We start from the raw sequence: 18,909 nt of genomic DNA, 5'->3' as shown, positions 1-18,909 counted from the left end.
CAATCAAAGGCAGACAACGATCTGACATCCCATTTCAAAAGCAAAAGCTTGGTACTGAGATCCTTTGCATGTTGCCATGAAGACATTCTGCTGGTACAGATTTGCCCTTAAAAAAGCCCAGCCATAAAGAAACCTTACAAATAGAAGAAAGGTGGCTTGTGATCCAATGAAATCTTCAACCTTTGAAATAAGCTCTGTGCCTATAACATTTGTCAATATTATCAGCAACGTAGAGTCACAATTTCACAGAAAATGGCAGTACACACTCCTCTCCCTTACCATACATTGAGAGAGTCATGTTTGTGGTCCACTGGGAAGAAATCGGAGTGTGGTCAAGAATGGTCCATGTCTGATCTTACTCTCTGCTCCCCTTTCTTCCATCAAGAATGGCTTAGCTAGAAGTTCATAGACTACATATACTAGTAAATGGATTTTGAATGGTTCCAACAGTTCTCTAGACCCATGGAACCAAGAAGACCCTAGTCCGGTGAAGCAGCACATACCACTTCTGACCAGAATGAAACCCACAAGTTTCTTTTGGTGCATGTACCAGCTGAGCATGGGCTACTAGCAACAGTAACACTAATTTTCCCATCACCACACATTTATTGAGTATTTTGCACTTTTAAAAGTGCTTTACAGTCTTTTAGATAGTTCATCTTTACTGGAAAATGGAAGCCAAAGAAAAGTAACTTGTCCATAGCCACCAAATTTTTATTTATTTATTTACAATATTTATATACCGCTCCCCATTCAAAATTTCAGAGCAGTTTACAAAATATGCAGTAGAGGTGGGATCTAACCTCAGCACAGTAAACATGTGTCCTCTTTTAATGGACCACTTGGACTGAAACTTAAGACCTTATTTTAGAACATCTACACAGTGACAGACCTGTGAAGATGTCCCATGGGATATGAAATAGGTTTTATGATGCAATAAAATTCACACAGGGTAATAAAAATCTGCCATGAGAGATCAAGCAAGAGAGAAATGCAGTAAGATAGTGACAACATGTAATGAACAAGATTCTGTAGCCAAGAATGCAACAAGACCAGCTTAGGAACAAAGAGAAAATGAAGAGGGAAGAGATCAATGAATTATGAAGTGAGGAAATGTTTTTTTTAAATGAAACAATAGTTAAAAAAACCTCCAGCCAACAGGCTTTGGAGTAGTCAAGCATTACCAAGTTTTTCTCCCTTTTCTTATTCCTAATCCAGGAAAGAAACTTGTGCCACACGTCCGTTTACTTTCACAATACCTACATTTTAATGTATATACTGCTCCCTACAATGGGAAAGACTGCACAAGATGCGGAATTAGTCAAATTTGTAGGGAATGCATCTACCAGCAACTATTAGCCATGGCAGCTTGAAAGAACCTCCGGTTATTCCTCTGTGGGTTTCATAGGAACATAGGAAGAGCCATGCTGAATGAGGCCAAAGGCCTATCTGGTCCTGTATTCTGTTCACACAGAGATGCCTGTGGGAAGCCCACAAGCAGGACATGAGTGTACAGCACTCTCCCACTCGTGTTTCCCCAGCAACTGGTATACAAAGGAATACTGACTCCCATAAGGGAGGTAATATATAGCCATCATGACTAGAGATGGACAAATCTGTTAATTTCCATTTTTCTCAGTTCCACATTTCTTTTCAATTTTACAGTTTACATGTAAACTCATAAGCATTTTCTCTTAATACATGCATTTTTGTATGCATTTTTTATTGGAGAACATCAATGCAAAATTCAGAAAAGTGCGGATTTTGAAGGAAAACTAAGCTGCAGTTCATACAGTGGTTCAAAAGTGCAAAATTAGGTCAATTCACCTTAAAATGTGAACAGAAATCATTTCTCCCTCATCCCGAATCATTACCAGTAGTCACTGATAGCCTTTTCTTCCATGAGTCTATCTAGTCTCCTTTTAAAGCCATCCACACATTGGTGGCCATCACTACACCTTCTAGTAGCGAATCCAATAGTTCAACTATATGCTGAGTGACACTATGCACTTCCAAGAAATTATGCACTTCTTGGAATTATCTGGTTGACCAATGATGGAAACAAGATGCTCCTTCAGTTTGATCTGGTAGGGCTCTTATATTCTCAGGTTCATTACTGGTAGAAAAATCTGTACTTTCCGGGTCTTCTTCCTGATCATGTGCATATACAAAACATGAGTTCTCAAAATGTGAAGCAGACTCTTCAAGGCTGAGAGGGCAAGTTTCTATTCATTATTTAGATTGTGGAGGGTAATGGGGTATGAATTGTCCTTTCCCAGGTCAGTTTGTGCTTTGCAAGCAGAATTCAAGCATGTGCTAATTTTCCAAGTCTGTATAATGTAGGCTGGCTTTGTGCCTCATGGATTGTTGGCCTTAACTCTTTATTGAGTTTTGTGGCCCTAACACAAGCATGTACTTGAGGGAAGTCCTTCTCTTGGGGCTCATCTACACCAAGCAGACATTCCACTATGAAAGTGGTATGAAAGCGGTATATAAAATGCAGGAGCCACACTACTGCTTTATAGTGGTATTGAAGTGCACTGACAACTGTTGGGGCCCATGACACGTACCATATACTGCTTTCATACTACTTTCACAGTGGAATATCCTGCTTGGTGTAGATGAGCCCTTAGGATCCTTGCAGTATAGTCCTTATAATCCTGTGCATTTCTATTTGTTCACCTCTGTATTTGAGCACTGCCAGCCAAGCTCTTCAACAAACAGGTTTCACTCACTCCCCCAGCCACTCTTAAGGAAATCCTACTATATCTCACTAGCAGAACAACTGTTTCTAACAAGACTAATATCAATGATAATTAACTTAGAGGCTTCTTAATGGTGAGATTCCTCTTACCAGACATAAAAAGAACAAACAGTAGACATAAAATTGAGGTAAAGTATACCAAAGCCTAATGTGCAAGGATAAAAAGAAGTGTACCTTTAGTATTTTGAATGTGGACATTAACAAAAAAAAATTGCAGAGAGATACAAGCCAAGATATTTTGATTAGCTTACATTTATACTTCTATCTAAGCAGGATTGAAAAAAATCAAAGAAGTCTTCTGGGGACACATCTGATTGGGGTGGGGTGGGGGGCTGTTCCATTTATTATTTGTTTTAAAGAACGGCTTTTCAACCAACCTTCCTTTGGACCATTTGTGTAAATTTTACACAAAGTTTATACTGTAAATTATTGTACAGATAAATAATGCAACAAGTACTAGATTACAACACAAAAACCACATGAAATGTCTATATGTCATCAAATGGATGAGGAACTCATTTATTGAGATTTTATGGAAGGGCTAGGAAGAAGCCTGAAAAGTTCAAAGTCTGAAATAGACAATTATTTAAAAAGCCACTTTCGTATAGTATAATATATGGATATATAATAAAATAGATTTGCGAAGCCACACAACCCGGTAGGAATTACTGTTGTTATAGTTTAAGTCACACAATAAGTAATTTGGGGGGAACGATACCTTCTCTTTCACTATTGTTTCTTGACATGCTGTACATTTTGGAGTTGTGGCACTAGAAGGGAAAAAAAACACCTGATCTTACATCAAAAACTGTTTGCATAGATGTAACATTTCATATATGTTGGCAAGTGTTGATAATAAATCAAAATGTACATTATGAGTCTCAGAATCCATTTTTAAGCAGAATTGCATTACTACTTCCCTCTTGCATGTTTGCACACAATATCTGCACACTCTTTGCCAACAACATGAGCCTTACCTAACTATATTGCATTGCATTGTTATGAAAACATCTTAACCTCCTTAAAAGAATTAAGGCTGAAATCTACCTGTAAGTCTTACTGAAGTCCATGGGAGTCTTCCTAGTAGAAGTGCAGGTTTGCATTGTAAGTCAACCAACTGTATACACAGCATGTTAAATCTGAATCAGCAGTAAATACCATATGGCAAAACTATATTGAAACATATCTTGACTGCAGGATTTTTAATATAATTCTGTGGTTTACAGAACAGGCTAGATAAAATCACAATGAATGTTGCTGTTCATTTTTTCTTTTGATGATATGAATGCAGTTTAATACAACTTCTTGCACTATTGTTCTTCGGTAAGATGTTTAAGATGTTTTTAGAATATTTTAGGACGTTTTTAATTCAGATTTATGTATTTTATTGCTTATTGTTGTTCTCCGCCTCGATCAAAATGGAGAGGCGGGTAAGAAATAAATTTATTATTATTATTAACATAAATCGACCTATTATTGCTACTGGTGGACGTTTATGCCATAAAGAACTGAAAGCTGAAAATGCTGTTAACAGGCTATGATAAGCTTATTGTTCAAGTGTGCCTTTAAAAGCCAGGAAATAAAATTGTAAACACTGCTTACATTATAAAAATGTAGCTGCAACACTGGAACAAGGCCCATGCAAAAACAGCATAACACCCTTGTAACACTTCATTCAGGCCAAACCAAGCAATTACTTGCCTGTTTTGGATGAAACACAAAAATTAGCTTAGTGTAGGGTTGGACAACATGTGGCCCTCCAGATGTTGGACTGTGATACCCATCAGCCCTCAGTACTGGCTATGGTGGCTGGGGCTGATGGGAGTTGTAGTCCAACATCTGGAGGGCCACATGTTGCCTGCCTCTGGCTTAAAGGAATATACCACTGAGCGAAGACTTCCTTTGCCTACAGCATCAAGGCTGATATAGAAGGTTGATACACAATGGATCCCTCTGTCCACCATGAGCCATCAGGTACTAGCGGGCGCTCCTCTCCACTTTCATAGAATCATAGAATAGTAGAGTTGGAAGGGGCCTATAAGGCCATCGAGTCAGTGGTCACTTTCCTCTGCCAATGTCCAGCAATCCACCCTAAAGCATCCCTGACAGATGGTTGTCCAGCTGCCTCTTGAAGGCCTCTAGTGTGGGAGAGCCCACAAACTCCCTAGGTAGCTAATTCCATATGCATAGGCCAGGGCACTGCAACACACTTGGACACAACCTTCATCAGGGCACCTGTCTGCACCTCTTATAGAAGTCCAGCATCTCTACTCTTCCCAAAGCACTGGTGCACAGATTGTATGTGAGCCCAAGTTGGAGGCCAAATTGCCTGCTGATCAATGGAGGAGCGGAGTTTCACTGTACTCCAGTTGTGCAAAAAGCTGGAACTGCTGTTGCGTACAATTGCTTGCATTTTTATTCTCTCAATATTTTAACACTTAATTTTAACTTAAATTTAAATTTTACTGTTCTAACTCTGTATTTTAATCTTATATCAATTTTTGCTGCATGGTTTTATCCTGGTTGTGCTTTTTATACTGTATTTTGCATTTGTATTTTTAACCTGTTGGTTGTTTTATTATGGTTTTAATTTTTGTGAACCGCCCAGAGAGCTTTGGCTATTGGGCGGTATAAAAATGTAATAAATAAATAAATAATATCAGTTACCCAATGGCTATTTTGGCAAATTTAATCCTCATCTTTTAAATGCGGTCGTGCTAAAAGTGTCACACTTCCAAACACCTGCACTGACTCTCTTAGTTTCTTTAAGCTCCAATTTTGTGTCCATTCTAGACAAGAATGCTGGAAACTGTATTCTGCATTCGAACAAACACCCAATACTGTGTAATTGTCTTCTAGCTCTTATTGAGTGCATTCAAGCATCCTGTTTGCTTTTTTAAACCACTCCTGCATACTGAGCAGTTATCCTCACTGAACTATCTTCAGTGGTTCTTGCATCTGTATCCTCAGATGACCGAGAGAGAGTGTGAAAAGTTCCACAGCATAGTTGTTATATGCTAGTAAGTACATGGGACCTGAGAAGCGGATTGCTTGCACCGACTGAAGTCCATCCACAATTCTGAAAGCACCATCACCATGGCACATATTTCATCCATTTCAAATAGTGTGTGGGAATGGGGGGCAGAGGAGAAATGAAGTCCAAGGACAGCATCCAAGGGGGCGCATCCACTAACGTAAATTATGTTACATGAGCGTAAACTACCTTAGTGCAATGCCAATAGCTTTATGGGAGTTTATGCTAGTACAACAAAATTTATGTTAGCAGTTACACCCTGGTGGATTCTGCCCCAATTACACAATAACTGAAAATAATACTTTTAAAAGTATTATTTAGAAAAGGGCTACTGTATGCAAATCAACTAAGTGAGAGGATTTTCAAAAATAAAACCCCACAAAAACCATTTGCTTTCCTCCCAGGTTTTATATAATATTTAGATTTACATTTTATATATCGTGACAGAAAGTACACTTTCATAGTAAAACACAGAGACACACAAATAGACTAACACTCAATGTACAATGTCTGTGCATTTTACAGCAGCAAAGGGTAACCAGATAGCACAAATATCATTCCTCCTAGTGAATTTAATCACATTTGTCAAGACTATTTTTTTAAAAAAAATCCCTTTCTCTGATTAGCCATTAACTACACTAGATAACAGTGTTCTATTTTTAAAATCAATATATATTCAAAAAGAAATTACTAGACTCCCCAGCCCTTGGGGGGGAAAACACCACCACACACATTTTCTTCAGTAGGAATCAGTAAAGGTGTGTTTTTCTATATCTGCATATTTAGACTGATAAATCAGGAAGGACAGGAAGTCTTGATACTGTGCAAGGAGCTTAGCAGCAGTAGCCTACAATTAACAAATGCCTCAAGCAATAATGCAAACCAAAAGCTCAGACCCACTATAAAAGCCCTGAGCTGGGTTGTTTTTCATTTCCCCTTTTTCTTTTTGCACCTGTTTCATATCTACCTAATAAGTATGAAAATGTCAACTGCTTAGTCTTTTCTCTACGTTATTTCAGAACTGCCGAACATTTACAACAAGAATCACCCGCATCATCTTACCAGGGATGTACTTGCAAGTTAAACTACCTTTCTGGCATTTCTTAGCTATTCTTTCTTTCTTTTTTACTTTGGAAAAAACGAAGGTTTCATATGTTAATTATTGGCAGTTAACATAACTCCTTTCTCTCAATATCCTGTTCTCAAACACGAATAGACAGTTAAAATATGTAGTCTTTTTTCTATCTTTCCTCTCTCATCTCACACTATTGCCCAGCTCGTGCTCTTCACTCCTCTAATGCCATGTTTCTCACCTGCCCAAGGATCTCTACTTCCCTTGCTCGGCTTCGTCCATTTTCTTCTGCTGCCCCTTACGCCTGGAACGCTCTTCCAGAACATTTGAGAACTACAAGTTCAACCGCAGCTTTTAAAGCTCAGCTAAAAACTTTTCTTTTTCTTAAAGCTTTTAAAACTTGATTTTGTTCTGACTTTTATACTGTTAGTTTTACTCTACCCTGTGCCTGTTTGGTGCATTCTCTTCCCCTTCCTATTGTTTTATTATGATTTTATTAGAATGTAAGCCTACGCGGCAGGGTTTTGCTATTTTATTGTTTTACTCTGTACAGCACCATGTACACTGATGGCGCTAAATAAATAAATAAATAAATAATAATAATAATAATAATAATAATAATAGTCACAACCCTAACTTTCTCCCAATCCAGTGGGGGCTGAGTCTCATAATTACTGTCTCAGTGAGCTTCAAAGGTACTTGGAAAGCATCAAAACGTCTTGCTGCTTTCTTGAGTGCATCCCAAACCTAGTGTGAGCTCAGAGGGGAGCCCAAACGCAGCTTTTGCAAGATTAAAAAAAAGTGACCCAGTGAAACAATTTTTGAAGTCCCAGTTATAAAACTACGCCTTGTGTTTACTCTGAATCTCGTCTTCCCCCCCCCCCCATATATTTAATAACACGTACAACTGTTTATTGCAGATCTTGAACAGGAAAGAATTCAGATTTGGAAGGTAAACTCCATGACTTCAGAATTTTTTTAACCTTGCTAGCACAACATAATACCAAGACACACTCACCTTAGCAAACCACTCATGCAGGTTTCACAATACCGGTGCCCACATTCTGTCTGTCTTGGATTGCACAGTATAAGATGACACTTTTCACATTTGTATTTGTCCTCCACTGCATTTACAAATTTTTCTTTGTATCCCCCTTGTTCCGGTATATAAATAGATGGTACAGGACTGCGATCAGGATTTGCCTTTTGTTGTACTGTTTCCACTGACACAGGGGGATCTGTTTTCTTGCTTGCGTCCATGTTGCAATTGATAAATACTATAAAAAAATATATGCACAAGAAATGATTAAATGCATGAAGAGTGAAATGAGGCAGTCTTGTATATGTGCAGTTCATATGAAAATGAGTTTACACACAAACATCTGCTTAAAGTTCCACAATATCACAAGTGTTGAGTATTGTTATGTGTTGTTAATATTGAGTACTTAGAAGTGTGCAAAAGCACTCATCCCCTCTTCTTTCTACAAGCAAGTTCACACACGCAGGTTCGCAATTCAAGGACTGTAACTTCAAGCAATGTCTTATCTCCTCAAACACAATATTTTTCAATTGAGGTTGCTCAAGGGTTCAGCTGCTAGTGACATAGTGAGAAGTCATCCACTGATCTTCAAGTAGGGTTTACACAGGCCCCCTAGTCTGAAGGGTGTAAGACCTGCTGAAATATAAATACTCTGACCAAAACTTATAGCTATAAAGATCACAATAACTACCAATATTATTTTTAGCTTGTTCATCTTCAGGGATCCTCAGAGCTAGGATCATTATTAATGACAGGAAGGAGCAATATTAACTGCAACCTACTCTTTTCACTGTCACCAGTCTTGCATGTTCTGTTCAAGAACAAATCAATGGTGTGAAGGGACTGAAATATAGTAGCTGTCAACGTACTACTGCAAAAAGTGTGACCTGGTTACCTCTTGTTTATATTTGTGCAATAACTCCATCACTGGCCTTCCTTTCTGTCCCATTTCTGCACTTCAGTCAACTCAGAATGCCTTGATCTTAGATCAAGGTTGACCAGTTCCTAAGAGGCAACACAACAAGATCTTCTTACAAGTGACAGCTAGAGGGCATAAATTAAATTTGCTGCCATCTCATCCTTCTCAACAGCTCTGGCTGTCACCAATATGCCTTACCTCTGACTCCAGCCTAGTAAGCGTTCCCGGGTGCACACCAAATCACATTGCAAGCTCAAAAGAGGACAGCAGCCATGCATATTCTCCACTGTTTCTGTCTACCAGTACAAACTTATTGATTCATGTCTGTTCCCTTTCTTGAAATGCTTATGAACTACCCTTGCCACTAAGTTTAGAGTGACTCATACAACCTCTTTTCACCACTTCTAGGGTTTCGCATAAGGATGGAAAGCCAATCAATCAACTGCGCATTGTTTGACAATGTTTAACCACGGTCAAATATACCACAAAGCCAAAATAAAAAATAAAAAAATGCTTTCATATAAGCGGCACCCAACTTTTCCAATAGTATCATTTCGCCATCATAGTAAGAGGGAGTCCCGTGTTCTCACAGCCCTTCCCTAAGTCTCACAAACGGCTTACTTTGCACTACAGCCATAACCACATTCAAAATTAAATTACTGCCTTCTTTCAAATGCTACATATTTAGTTTCAAACAAAATTTGTAATTATTTTGCCTATCCCTCCAAATAAAAGCCAAATGCTGCTTGATCTCTTCAACAGACATAGATTTGCATAATACTGGTAGCTATAAATAATAATTTCTCACAATTGTAGCTGGAATGAATTAAATTATAAATATTTAACTAACCTGTGGGTTTGTTTTCCTAATTAGCATAACCATCTCTTACGACTTTATTTTCAGGACTTGACCATTAGACAATATTTGGCCAGGCAACTGCTAACTATAGAATGATGGGTTGAAAAGTCAACCTTTATCTTGTGTATCTTCACCGCTCCATCTATACGACATATGTGACATATCACTAACACATGCATCTCACCTGGATTGAACCCAGTGCTAGATTAACAACCTGAATCATGGACTAAGCACCCATACTAACAGGGACCATGTTATTTGTGCATTCTAATCTAGAGAGAATTTAGTCTACTCTTGATGCTGAATAATAAACAGTAGCAAATATTTATTAAAAAAACCCACACAGCAACAGATAAAAAAATGAATATGGAACCCCCTTCCCTTTTCTATCTGCCTAATACCAAATCTGGTCAAGACTACTTCGTTTTTCCTAGGCATTTCATGGTCAAGAGGTTTTACTCAGTTGGTTTAGCACATTTAAGAGCTTCCCAAAGATTCTGCAGCTGAATGAATCACTGCAGTTTCTTTTTATCATCATCATCATCATTATTATTATTGCATAATTTATTTTTTATTGTTAATGATTTTAAAAATATTTTATGAGCTGCCTTGAAAACTTTGGGTTCTATCCAATACTGGACATCCACCAGTGGAAAAGAAACAGCTGGTGGAACAGATTTCGCCTCCCTCTTGCAGCCCTCACGGTGCTCCCCAAATCTGCTCCAGAGGGTTGAATGATCCTCCAGAACAGATATAGGGATCACGCAGGGGGCTGCAGGGGGAGAAGAGCAAGGGGAGGCCTGGTTGTATGACATTGGATTTAATCCTTTAAATGGAAAAGTGGAATAGAAATATTATGAATAAATAAATTTCGTTGACATATGATTCACAAATGCACATATGGCAATCTCTTCTTCAGAGGAACAGACTTCCTCCATCACATTCTTCTTCCATCCTGCTGTATTCTACTCAAGTCTCCCTGCTTTCTCATTCTTATTTGTCACTGCCTGTTCAATGAACGTATTTCCAGCCTCATTTCTGGTATTGTAAGAATTCATCAAAACACACTCAGAACTTCCCATCCCGCCGCACCATCCATATACTAGCTTCACACACTTCCTATCAGGTGCCTCTCTTTGATTAACCTTAAGGATTAATTCTTTTACCTAATGCACTTAAATCAAGAGTGAAACGCTGAAGAATTACAGCAAGTGAAACTGGATTGCTGCTAGATGTTAGTATCAAATATAAACCTGGCTTTTTATCTCATGAAGAATTCAAACATATATGCCATTTGAAGTATGGACACTTCTGAAGGAAATGGGTGAAAACTAAGCATTGGTTAAAGGCAAAAAAGCACCTGAGATTAGCCACATATACAACTTTGTCACAATTTATCTCAAAAGGTTTCCTATTCTGCAATACTAGTTTTACAATGCCACGATTTTGCATTCTAACTCCCGATGTATGCCCAGTGAGATGAACCAGATTTAAAAAGTCAAATATTGTCCTCAACGTAACAGGCAATATACAATTTATATTCCAAATGGCTAAATCCAAAGGAACAAAACAAAACCATTTATTGCTATTCCATTTTGTGGGGAAAAAGATGGTTGTACTAAAACCAAGCTGGCCCAATCAGTCACAAATAGCAAGCTATCAGCAAAAAGAATTTTCCTATCTCCATACAAAAAGCAAGCGCTACAGTATTTTCAGGAGAGCCAAAATCTCATTAAAGCAAAAATGCCCAAGAAAACTGGAAAAAGAATATGGAAGCATATATTCATGGGATTACAATTTCATATAGTACTTTTCCATAGTACTATCCATCGATCCTTTCTAGTCTTGCCTCTTCAAAGTTTCTTTACTACCAGCCTTGGTAAATCATCATTTCAAAAAGTGCAGAACGGGTAAAAGGAAACTTCCATAAAATTTGTATAAAACATGCCTACATTGCTCAGGTAAAACATGGAATTGGGTCAACAAGGACTGCTGTAAAGTCTTCACAACTGTGATGTTGCCAATTAAAACAAATATTGAGTTTACTGGTGATTAATCCAATGATATGTTCCTGCATTTCATTGTTCCATGTTTTGTCTCTGATCTCTTGGTTGCCTCTGATGCCTCCCCATTATGGCTGCTTATTTTCCTTCTCAATCTGCTGCCTCTCGGGCCATAGCTAGACTGGACAAAATCCTGGGGTGATCCCCGGGATCGTCCCTGTGCGTCCACATGACGCACAGGGGATCCCAGGATCTGGGAGGGATGATCCCTCCCTTGACCCGGGATATCGCCCTCCCCTTTAGACCCCGCTTTTTCTGTGGTCTCGGGCTGAGCCCAAGACCGTGGAACATGTGGCCGGGTGCTGCGATTTGTCCCAGCTCCTCGCAATTCCTAAAACTTTGAACTAAAACTTTGTTTTTGGTTGATACTGTCATCTTATGATGACAAAAGTCCATTCTGTGAATCCATCATCCTTAGAAAAGCCAATACTGACATCTTTTCCCCTTTGCATGGTTAGAGATTTATTTATTTTTAGCAGATGAACAGCAGGAGAAAGGGTTAAGCAGCCCCTCCCAATTCTCACTCCCAACTGCAGTCTTTTTCAAGTTTGCCTTTCACTTAAATCAAAAACACTGAGGAGAAAGAGACAAAGAACTATTTGTCGCATTGAGTTTGGCCCTGAGAAGTGGTGGGAAGGTCACCGGTTGATTTAGAGACTCATCACAGGAGACTGTTGAGGACTCACCTGAGCAGATGAGATCACCAAGAGAAATAAGCGTGGGCTTAACAAGTTTCTCCACTCCTGAACACAGCATAAATTGGGAAAGAGAAGGTTACGTGAGAAGATGATGAAGAAGAGGTTTACAATTTAAGGAGACTTAGAAAGCAGAGACCGACTGAGGACAGGCATTCAAGATTTAATAGACATGCCGGATTTAAAAGAGGAAACAAAACTGCAGTATAGATCAATCAAACCTCACCCTTCCAAATGGCAGTATTTCGTTCTGTGGAATAGAAATACTAGATGCAACAGAGAAAGTGGTAAAACACGGCTATTTGGAAGTGGGTTTCGTGTTTTTTTAAGAGTGTCTATTCACAAAGGTAGCAAACCAAATTCAGAAGTGGCCATCTACAAGGGCTTTACATAAGCTAGTAGGCCAGATTGCCAAGTAGCAAATCATGTTTCATATCAACTCAACATACAGCTCCTGAGGGTTCCATTTTATGAAATGACATATATTGGCTATCAATTTCCAGAGAGCTGCCAGAAAATACACTGGTAAGACATATCTTACCGGGAAGCAGGGCTGGCAGCCTAAAGACTGTCAGGAAGCAGAAAAGTAATAAGGGATGCCTGGGAGGAGAGAAACTATGTCTGGGTGTCATGCTAGTTTCTGGATTGTGGTGAGAATGCAAAAAAAGACAAGAAAAACACACTCACACACAACCTACAGCTTCGCCTTCTTTGTAGTCTCTACATAAGGGCATCAGCATCACATTGATGGGAGACTTTCTAGTGAAGGGAAGAAGTTGTACCCTTGGCATTAACCAAAATGCTATAATTTTCTATGGAAAATAGGCAACCAATTCTACAAATCTTTTAAGAATACTCTTAATTAAAAGGAAGACAATGCTGACACACCTCCACCAAATCATTCTAGTCACTGAGGAAATAGCTACATTTCTACAGCTCATTATTTGAACTAAAATTAGCCATTACTAGCATGTTATGGTAACATATTTTTTTTTGCACAAATTAATGTCAAACCCATATTATTTGCACCCCTTGAAACAGCGGGCATGGCTAGACGAGGGGGATATCTCGCGATATGATGATTGCAAGATCCTCCCCTTCAGTCTAAACACGGCGCACGACGTCCCGGGAGGATGGAGGACATTGCGCCCACCATTTTGGATCTTTTTTACTCAAGATGAGTGCTCAAGTGCTCCTTTGAAAAGGTAATTTTTTTAAAAAAAAAAAATTACTCCAGCTTTCCCCACTGTATCCCCGATGGGCACAGAGCTCCTGAAGAGCTCCATGCTCAGTTCCCAGTTCCTCGTGGTTACTCGCAAGGAACCAGGACAAACCGGGATAGTCGCCCACACATCCCGCAGTCTCAGGATCATCCTGGGATCGCAGGAAAAATCAGAATTAAATGGTAGGGCGATATCCCAGGGCAAGGGAGGGATTGTCCCTCCCTGCTCCCGGGATGCCCTGTGCGTCATGTGGATGCACAGGGATGATCCCGGGATGATCCCAAGGATATGGCCCCATGTAGACATGCCCAGCAGCTTTCAATAATGAACCATTGCTAATCTAACGTTTGGATCCGATGGATGAAGTTTTTCAAGCATTTGTGCAAGCGCCCCCCAGACATCATCAGGTAAGATTCATAGAAAGAGCTCCAGGAAGGTCATATGGAATCATGTTGTGCTCTTGTTGGCTATTAGCCATCACTGACAGATGGAGTCTCCAGATTCAGAATCAGCAAGGCACTGTATGCTAGTTGCTGGGGAACAATAGTAGGAGACGGCAATTGTGTTCATGACCTGCTTGTGGCCTTCTCAGAGGCAACTGATGGACCTCCGGACTGACCTTTGGTCTGACCCAGGAAGCCTTTTCTTAAGTGCTGCAAGACATCACAAACTGTAAAGAAATCTATCCATAGACTAGAGTTGGAAAACACTGGGAATCCAAAAATGAGTTATACTCTATTTCCATTTTGTATTTTTTCAACACGCCTGACATGGCACTTCCAACATGATCCACTCTTCCAACACATTGCCATCTCTACACTTTGCTAGAGTACTACACAGTGCAAGGATTGCAGCATTGGGGAAAGTGGGTTAACTCATTGTCCACACCACACGCCCCATCAGAATGGGGTGGAGGCTGCTACCTGCATTGGGATGGAAGTATCTGTTATTTATTAAAAGACAGACAGCAACACAAGGGTTAAAGACATGAATGACATATCTGCTAAATATCAATATTATTGTTTCCTTACCCACAATACAACAGCTTACCTGTGTAATGGAAGAGGAAAGGGGAATGGACATCTATGTTTGAACAGAAAAGATAAGGCAACAGAAAAATGAACAGTGAAGCAGTTCCCAGTTGATGCCGTCAAAAATGGACTCCTTTAACCTGCAGGCAGAAGAAAATCGATTTAAGTTCATATCCAAAATTCAGGGTGTAAAAAAAACTTTTAAAAAAACTTGACATGATACACTCTGAAGAATACACAGTAAGACTCCAGGAATGATGCCCCCTAAACCCCTAACCAATAAAACTTGCAAGCATATCCATTTCTTATCACTGATCACTTAAAGAGTTATTTTTCATATTGCTTCACCTGCAAGAAATCAAGCAGAGGTGTTTTAAATTTTAAAACTTCCCTATCACTGTCTTCGTCTAATTTGATTTTGCAGTGTTTTGGGGCATAATCCTATTAGGATGGCCATAACCCTCCAGAGGCTTATAGCTGTAAGCCTCCGAACTAAAAGGCTTATGGCCATCCAATGCCGAGCGGGGTGGGTGGGATGGTGGAAGCCATCTTCACCTCCACGCTCCTCCTGCTCTGCAGTTTGGCTAGAGAGCATAGCTGGGGTTCCGTGGAGCATGAGGGAAGAAGGCTGGGGATATGATGTAAACTGGCCTCCCCAGATCCCACCCACCAGCACGACCCCTTTCCCACCCCTCTGAGGTTGCTTTTGCAAGCTCGGGGAGGCAACCAGCATGGTTCTGTCCACGTTGGCTGTGAGAGGGAGGCGGTGGGGAGCTTAGGCTCCTGGGTGTGAACACTGTTTCTGACCTCGGATCCAGGAATTGGAACTATCCTATGCCCCCCACCCCCGCGACTCTGTCTAGGGGCCATAGGATTGCTCCCTTATTTATTAGTTTTAAATAATATTTATACCCAACCCTTTAAGCTCAAAAAGTCTACAGAGCTACGAAGTGTGACCATCCCTCCCCTCAAGCTTACAATCTAATTGATGCCAAGAAGAAATAAAGGGGGAGCATATGCGTAGGTAGGGTTCTGCTAGGAGGGCATCATGGAAAGAGACCTTGCATCCCTCTTCAGGGAAGCGAATGGGTCCCTGTTCACTTACTGAAGCCTACTTCAAACTGGAGCCGTCACCCCCAAAATGTGTTGGACTGCTGCTCCTGTATCTGGAAGAGCCAGTGTGGTATAGTGGCTAGAGGGTTGGACTGGGAGTCAGAAGATCCGAGTTCTAGTCCTCACTTGGTCATGGAAGCTTACTGGGTGACTTTGGGCCAGTCACAGACTCTCAGCCTGTGCGAGGAAGAGGAGAACTATATCTTGACTTCAGCAAAGCTTTTGACAAAGTACCACATGACATTCTGATTAACAAACTAGCTAAAAGTGGGCTAGATGGAACAACTATTAGGTGGATCCACAGTTGGCTACAGAATCGGACTCAAAGAGTACTTATCAATGGAACCTTCTCAAACTGGGGAGAGGCAACGAGTGGGGTGCCGCAGGGCTCAGTCCTGGGCCCAGTGCTCTTCAACATTTTTATTAATGATTTGGACGAGGAGGTGCAGGGAACGCTGATCAAATTTGCAGATGACACAAAATTGGGTGGGATAGCTAATACCCTGGAAGACAGAAACAAACTTCAAAGTGATCTTGATAGGCTGGAGTGCTGGGCTGAAAACAACAGAATGAAATTTAATAGGGATAAATGCCAAGTTCTACATTTAGGGAATAGAAACCAAATGCACAGTTACAAGATGGGGGACACTTGGCTCAGCAATACTACAAACGAGAAAGATCTTGGAATTGTTGTAGATCACAAGCTGAATATGAGCCAACAGTGCAATATGGCTGCAAGAAAGGCAAATGCTATTTTGGGCTGCATTAATAGAAGTATAGCTTCCAAATCACGTGAGGTACTGGTTCCTCTCTATTCGGCCCTGGTTAGGCCTCATCTAGAGTATTGCGTCCAGTTCTGGGCTCCACAATTCAAGAAGGACGCAGACAAGCTGGAGCGTGTTCAGAAGAGGGCAACCAGGATGATCAGAGGTCTAGAAACAAAGCCCTATGAAGAGAGACTGAAAGAACTGGGCATGTTTAGCCTGGAGAAGAGAAGATTGAGGGGAGACATGATAGCACTCTTCAAATACTTAAAAGGTTGTCACACAGAGGAGGGCCAGAATCTCTTCTCGATCCTCCCAGAGTGCAGGACACGGAATAACGGACTCAAGTTAAAGGAAGCCAGATTCCGGCTGGACATCAGGAAAAACTTCCTGACTGTAAGAGCAGTGCGACAATGGAATCAGCTACCTAGGGAGGTTGTGGGCTCTCCCACACTAGAGGCATTCAAGAGGCAGCTGGACAACCATCTGTCAGGGATGCTTTAGGGTGGATTCCTGCATTGAGCAGGGGGTTGGACTCGATGGCCTTGTAGGCCCCTTCCAACTCTGCTATTCTATGATTCTATGTATGCCGCCTTGGGTTCCTTGGAGGAAAAAAGGTGGGATATAAATGTAATAAATAAATAAGATGTCATGTGGAGAAAGGCTGAATACTGTTGGTCCTAAAAAATCTAGTAAAACTTTGGTAAGACACTATTTTATTTTTATAATATTTGTTTATAAATATTATGTGTGGTATTTATTACATTTATATTCTGCTTTTTTTCCTCCTTAAGGAGCCCAAGGCAGCATACATAATTCTCCTCTCCATTTTATCCTCAAAACACCAACCTTGTGATGTAGGTTGGACTGTGACTGGTCCAGTCACCCAGTGAGCTTCCATGGCTAAGTTGGTACTGAAACCCGGATTTCCCGACTCCCAGTCCAATACTCTAGGCCAGTACACTACACCGGCTCTTGATGACAAAAAAGAAAGCTGAACATAAAAGGCAAAACACGTCGCAAAACATGTTTGCTGGTTTTCAATACAACGTTCAAAATGTGCTTTGTACTTTGCACACATCTGAGGATAAATTTTGCTTTTAATCACAAACATGATTACTTTCAGCACAGTTACATCTAGATCAAGAATGCTAGGTTTGGGTTTGTTGTTTTTTTAAAATGACATTCATGAAAGGAAATCATGGAACCAACGAATGGCGCAGTATTACAGCTTTGCATATCGGGTTCAGAAGATCTTCAGGGAAAGTCCGTGATGAAGACATGCCTAGGCAACCTGAAGCGTGACTCCAAAATTGATATCTACTAGTTGCAAAACAGAAAGAGAAGCCACAGTTTTTTTCCCAGCAGAACAACATATTCACTACCTCACCCCTGTTCCCCATTTTCAAACTTCGCCAGGATTGCTTTTCTGCAAGGGTAAGAATTCAAATTTTCACAGTAAATAAATCTTCCCTGCTCCACACCCCCCCCAATTTTTTTTTAAAAAATTAAGTGGGTGGATCAGGACAATATGCAAATTTACAAGCCTGATCTAAGGACACAGGTGTGTTTAAAGAGGCAGGAGCATCTGGCAGCCTCCCAAAAGAGGTCAAGCCTTTGAAAGTGTTCAAACTGAATGAATGTAAAGCCTTGAGCTAGTGTGGGCATTTGATCTGAACGCTTGCAAAATACTTGGAGGGCACTCACAAAGTGCTCCCTGTTCCCCTAAGGCACAGAAACATACCTGGGGGCAGGGCTGTGAAGATAGCAGGCCTCAGGGGAGCATGTTTTGCTGCCAGGGAATGGCACACCATGGTATAGTAAATTTTCGAAGTGCAACTGCTCATCAAGGCCGCCCCTACAGCCCTAGCCCCACCCCCAAAATGGGGCTCTGTTGATCTATATCAACAAACCACTTCTACCCCCTTTCATCTCCATCAAGAGCAGGTCTTTCGTAGAGCGGGTCTTAATTGCCCACTCAAGAGCAAGCCCATCCAATACATCTCCCAGTTACAACAGGAATAGCTCATGAGTATATACTGTTGCTGGGAAAATCCATTTGTCTCCAAGCCACTGTAAGGATTACAGCAAACCTTAGAGGGATCAAGGTAGTCTGAAAGGACTAGTAGATGATAAATCCCAACTAATGAAAACGTCCCGGCACTTCAAACCGGTTACTGGCTCATCTACAACACTGACTATGCATCAGTTTTCTGCCTAGGATTCTGGAACTGGTCTGGGGGAGCATGCTACCCCACCATCTGCCTCCTTCCAATGCCCCAAGCTAAGTTACTGAACAAACAAGAACATCCCATTTTGGTCATGGTTTAATT

General features: G+C 40.6%; 1 protein-coding gene across 2 annotated transcripts in view; it reads right to left on the bottom strand.

Annotated features, from left to right (window-relative positions):
- The window catches only part of TRAF3 (TNF receptor associated factor 3), a 50,507-nt gene extending 35,385 nt beyond the window's left edge, over window positions 1-15,122 (bottom strand). The window contains exons 1-3 of one of the 2 annotated variants that reach the window (XM_063118076.1): window positions 14,719-15,122; window positions 7,889-8,147; window positions 3,483-3,534 (exon numbers count right to left, since the gene is read on the bottom strand). In XM_063118076.1, the coding sequence (XP_062974146.1) occupies window positions 3,483-3,534; window positions 7,889-8,130 (294 nt within the window). In that variant the 5' untranslated portion in view covers window positions 8,131-8,147; window positions 14,719-15,122. Of the gene's footprint in view, window positions 1-3,482; window positions 3,535-7,888; window positions 8,471-14,718 lie in introns of those variants that run through there. The other variant, XM_063118075.1, reaches the window with a different exon arrangement.
- Window positions 15,123-18,909: the final 3,787 nt, after the last annotated feature.

The sequence above is a fragment of the Elgaria multicarinata genome, chromosome 2 (assembly GCF_023053635.1).
Source record: "Elgaria multicarinata webbii isolate HBS135686 ecotype San Diego chromosome 2, rElgMul1.1.pri, whole genome shotgun sequence".
Classification (NCBI taxonomy): domain Eukaryota; kingdom Metazoa; phylum Chordata; class Lepidosauria; order Squamata; family Anguidae; genus Elgaria; species Elgaria multicarinata.
The sequence above is the reverse complement of the archived record's forward strand: the minus strand, read 5'-3'. Positions and strand labels throughout refer to the sequence as shown.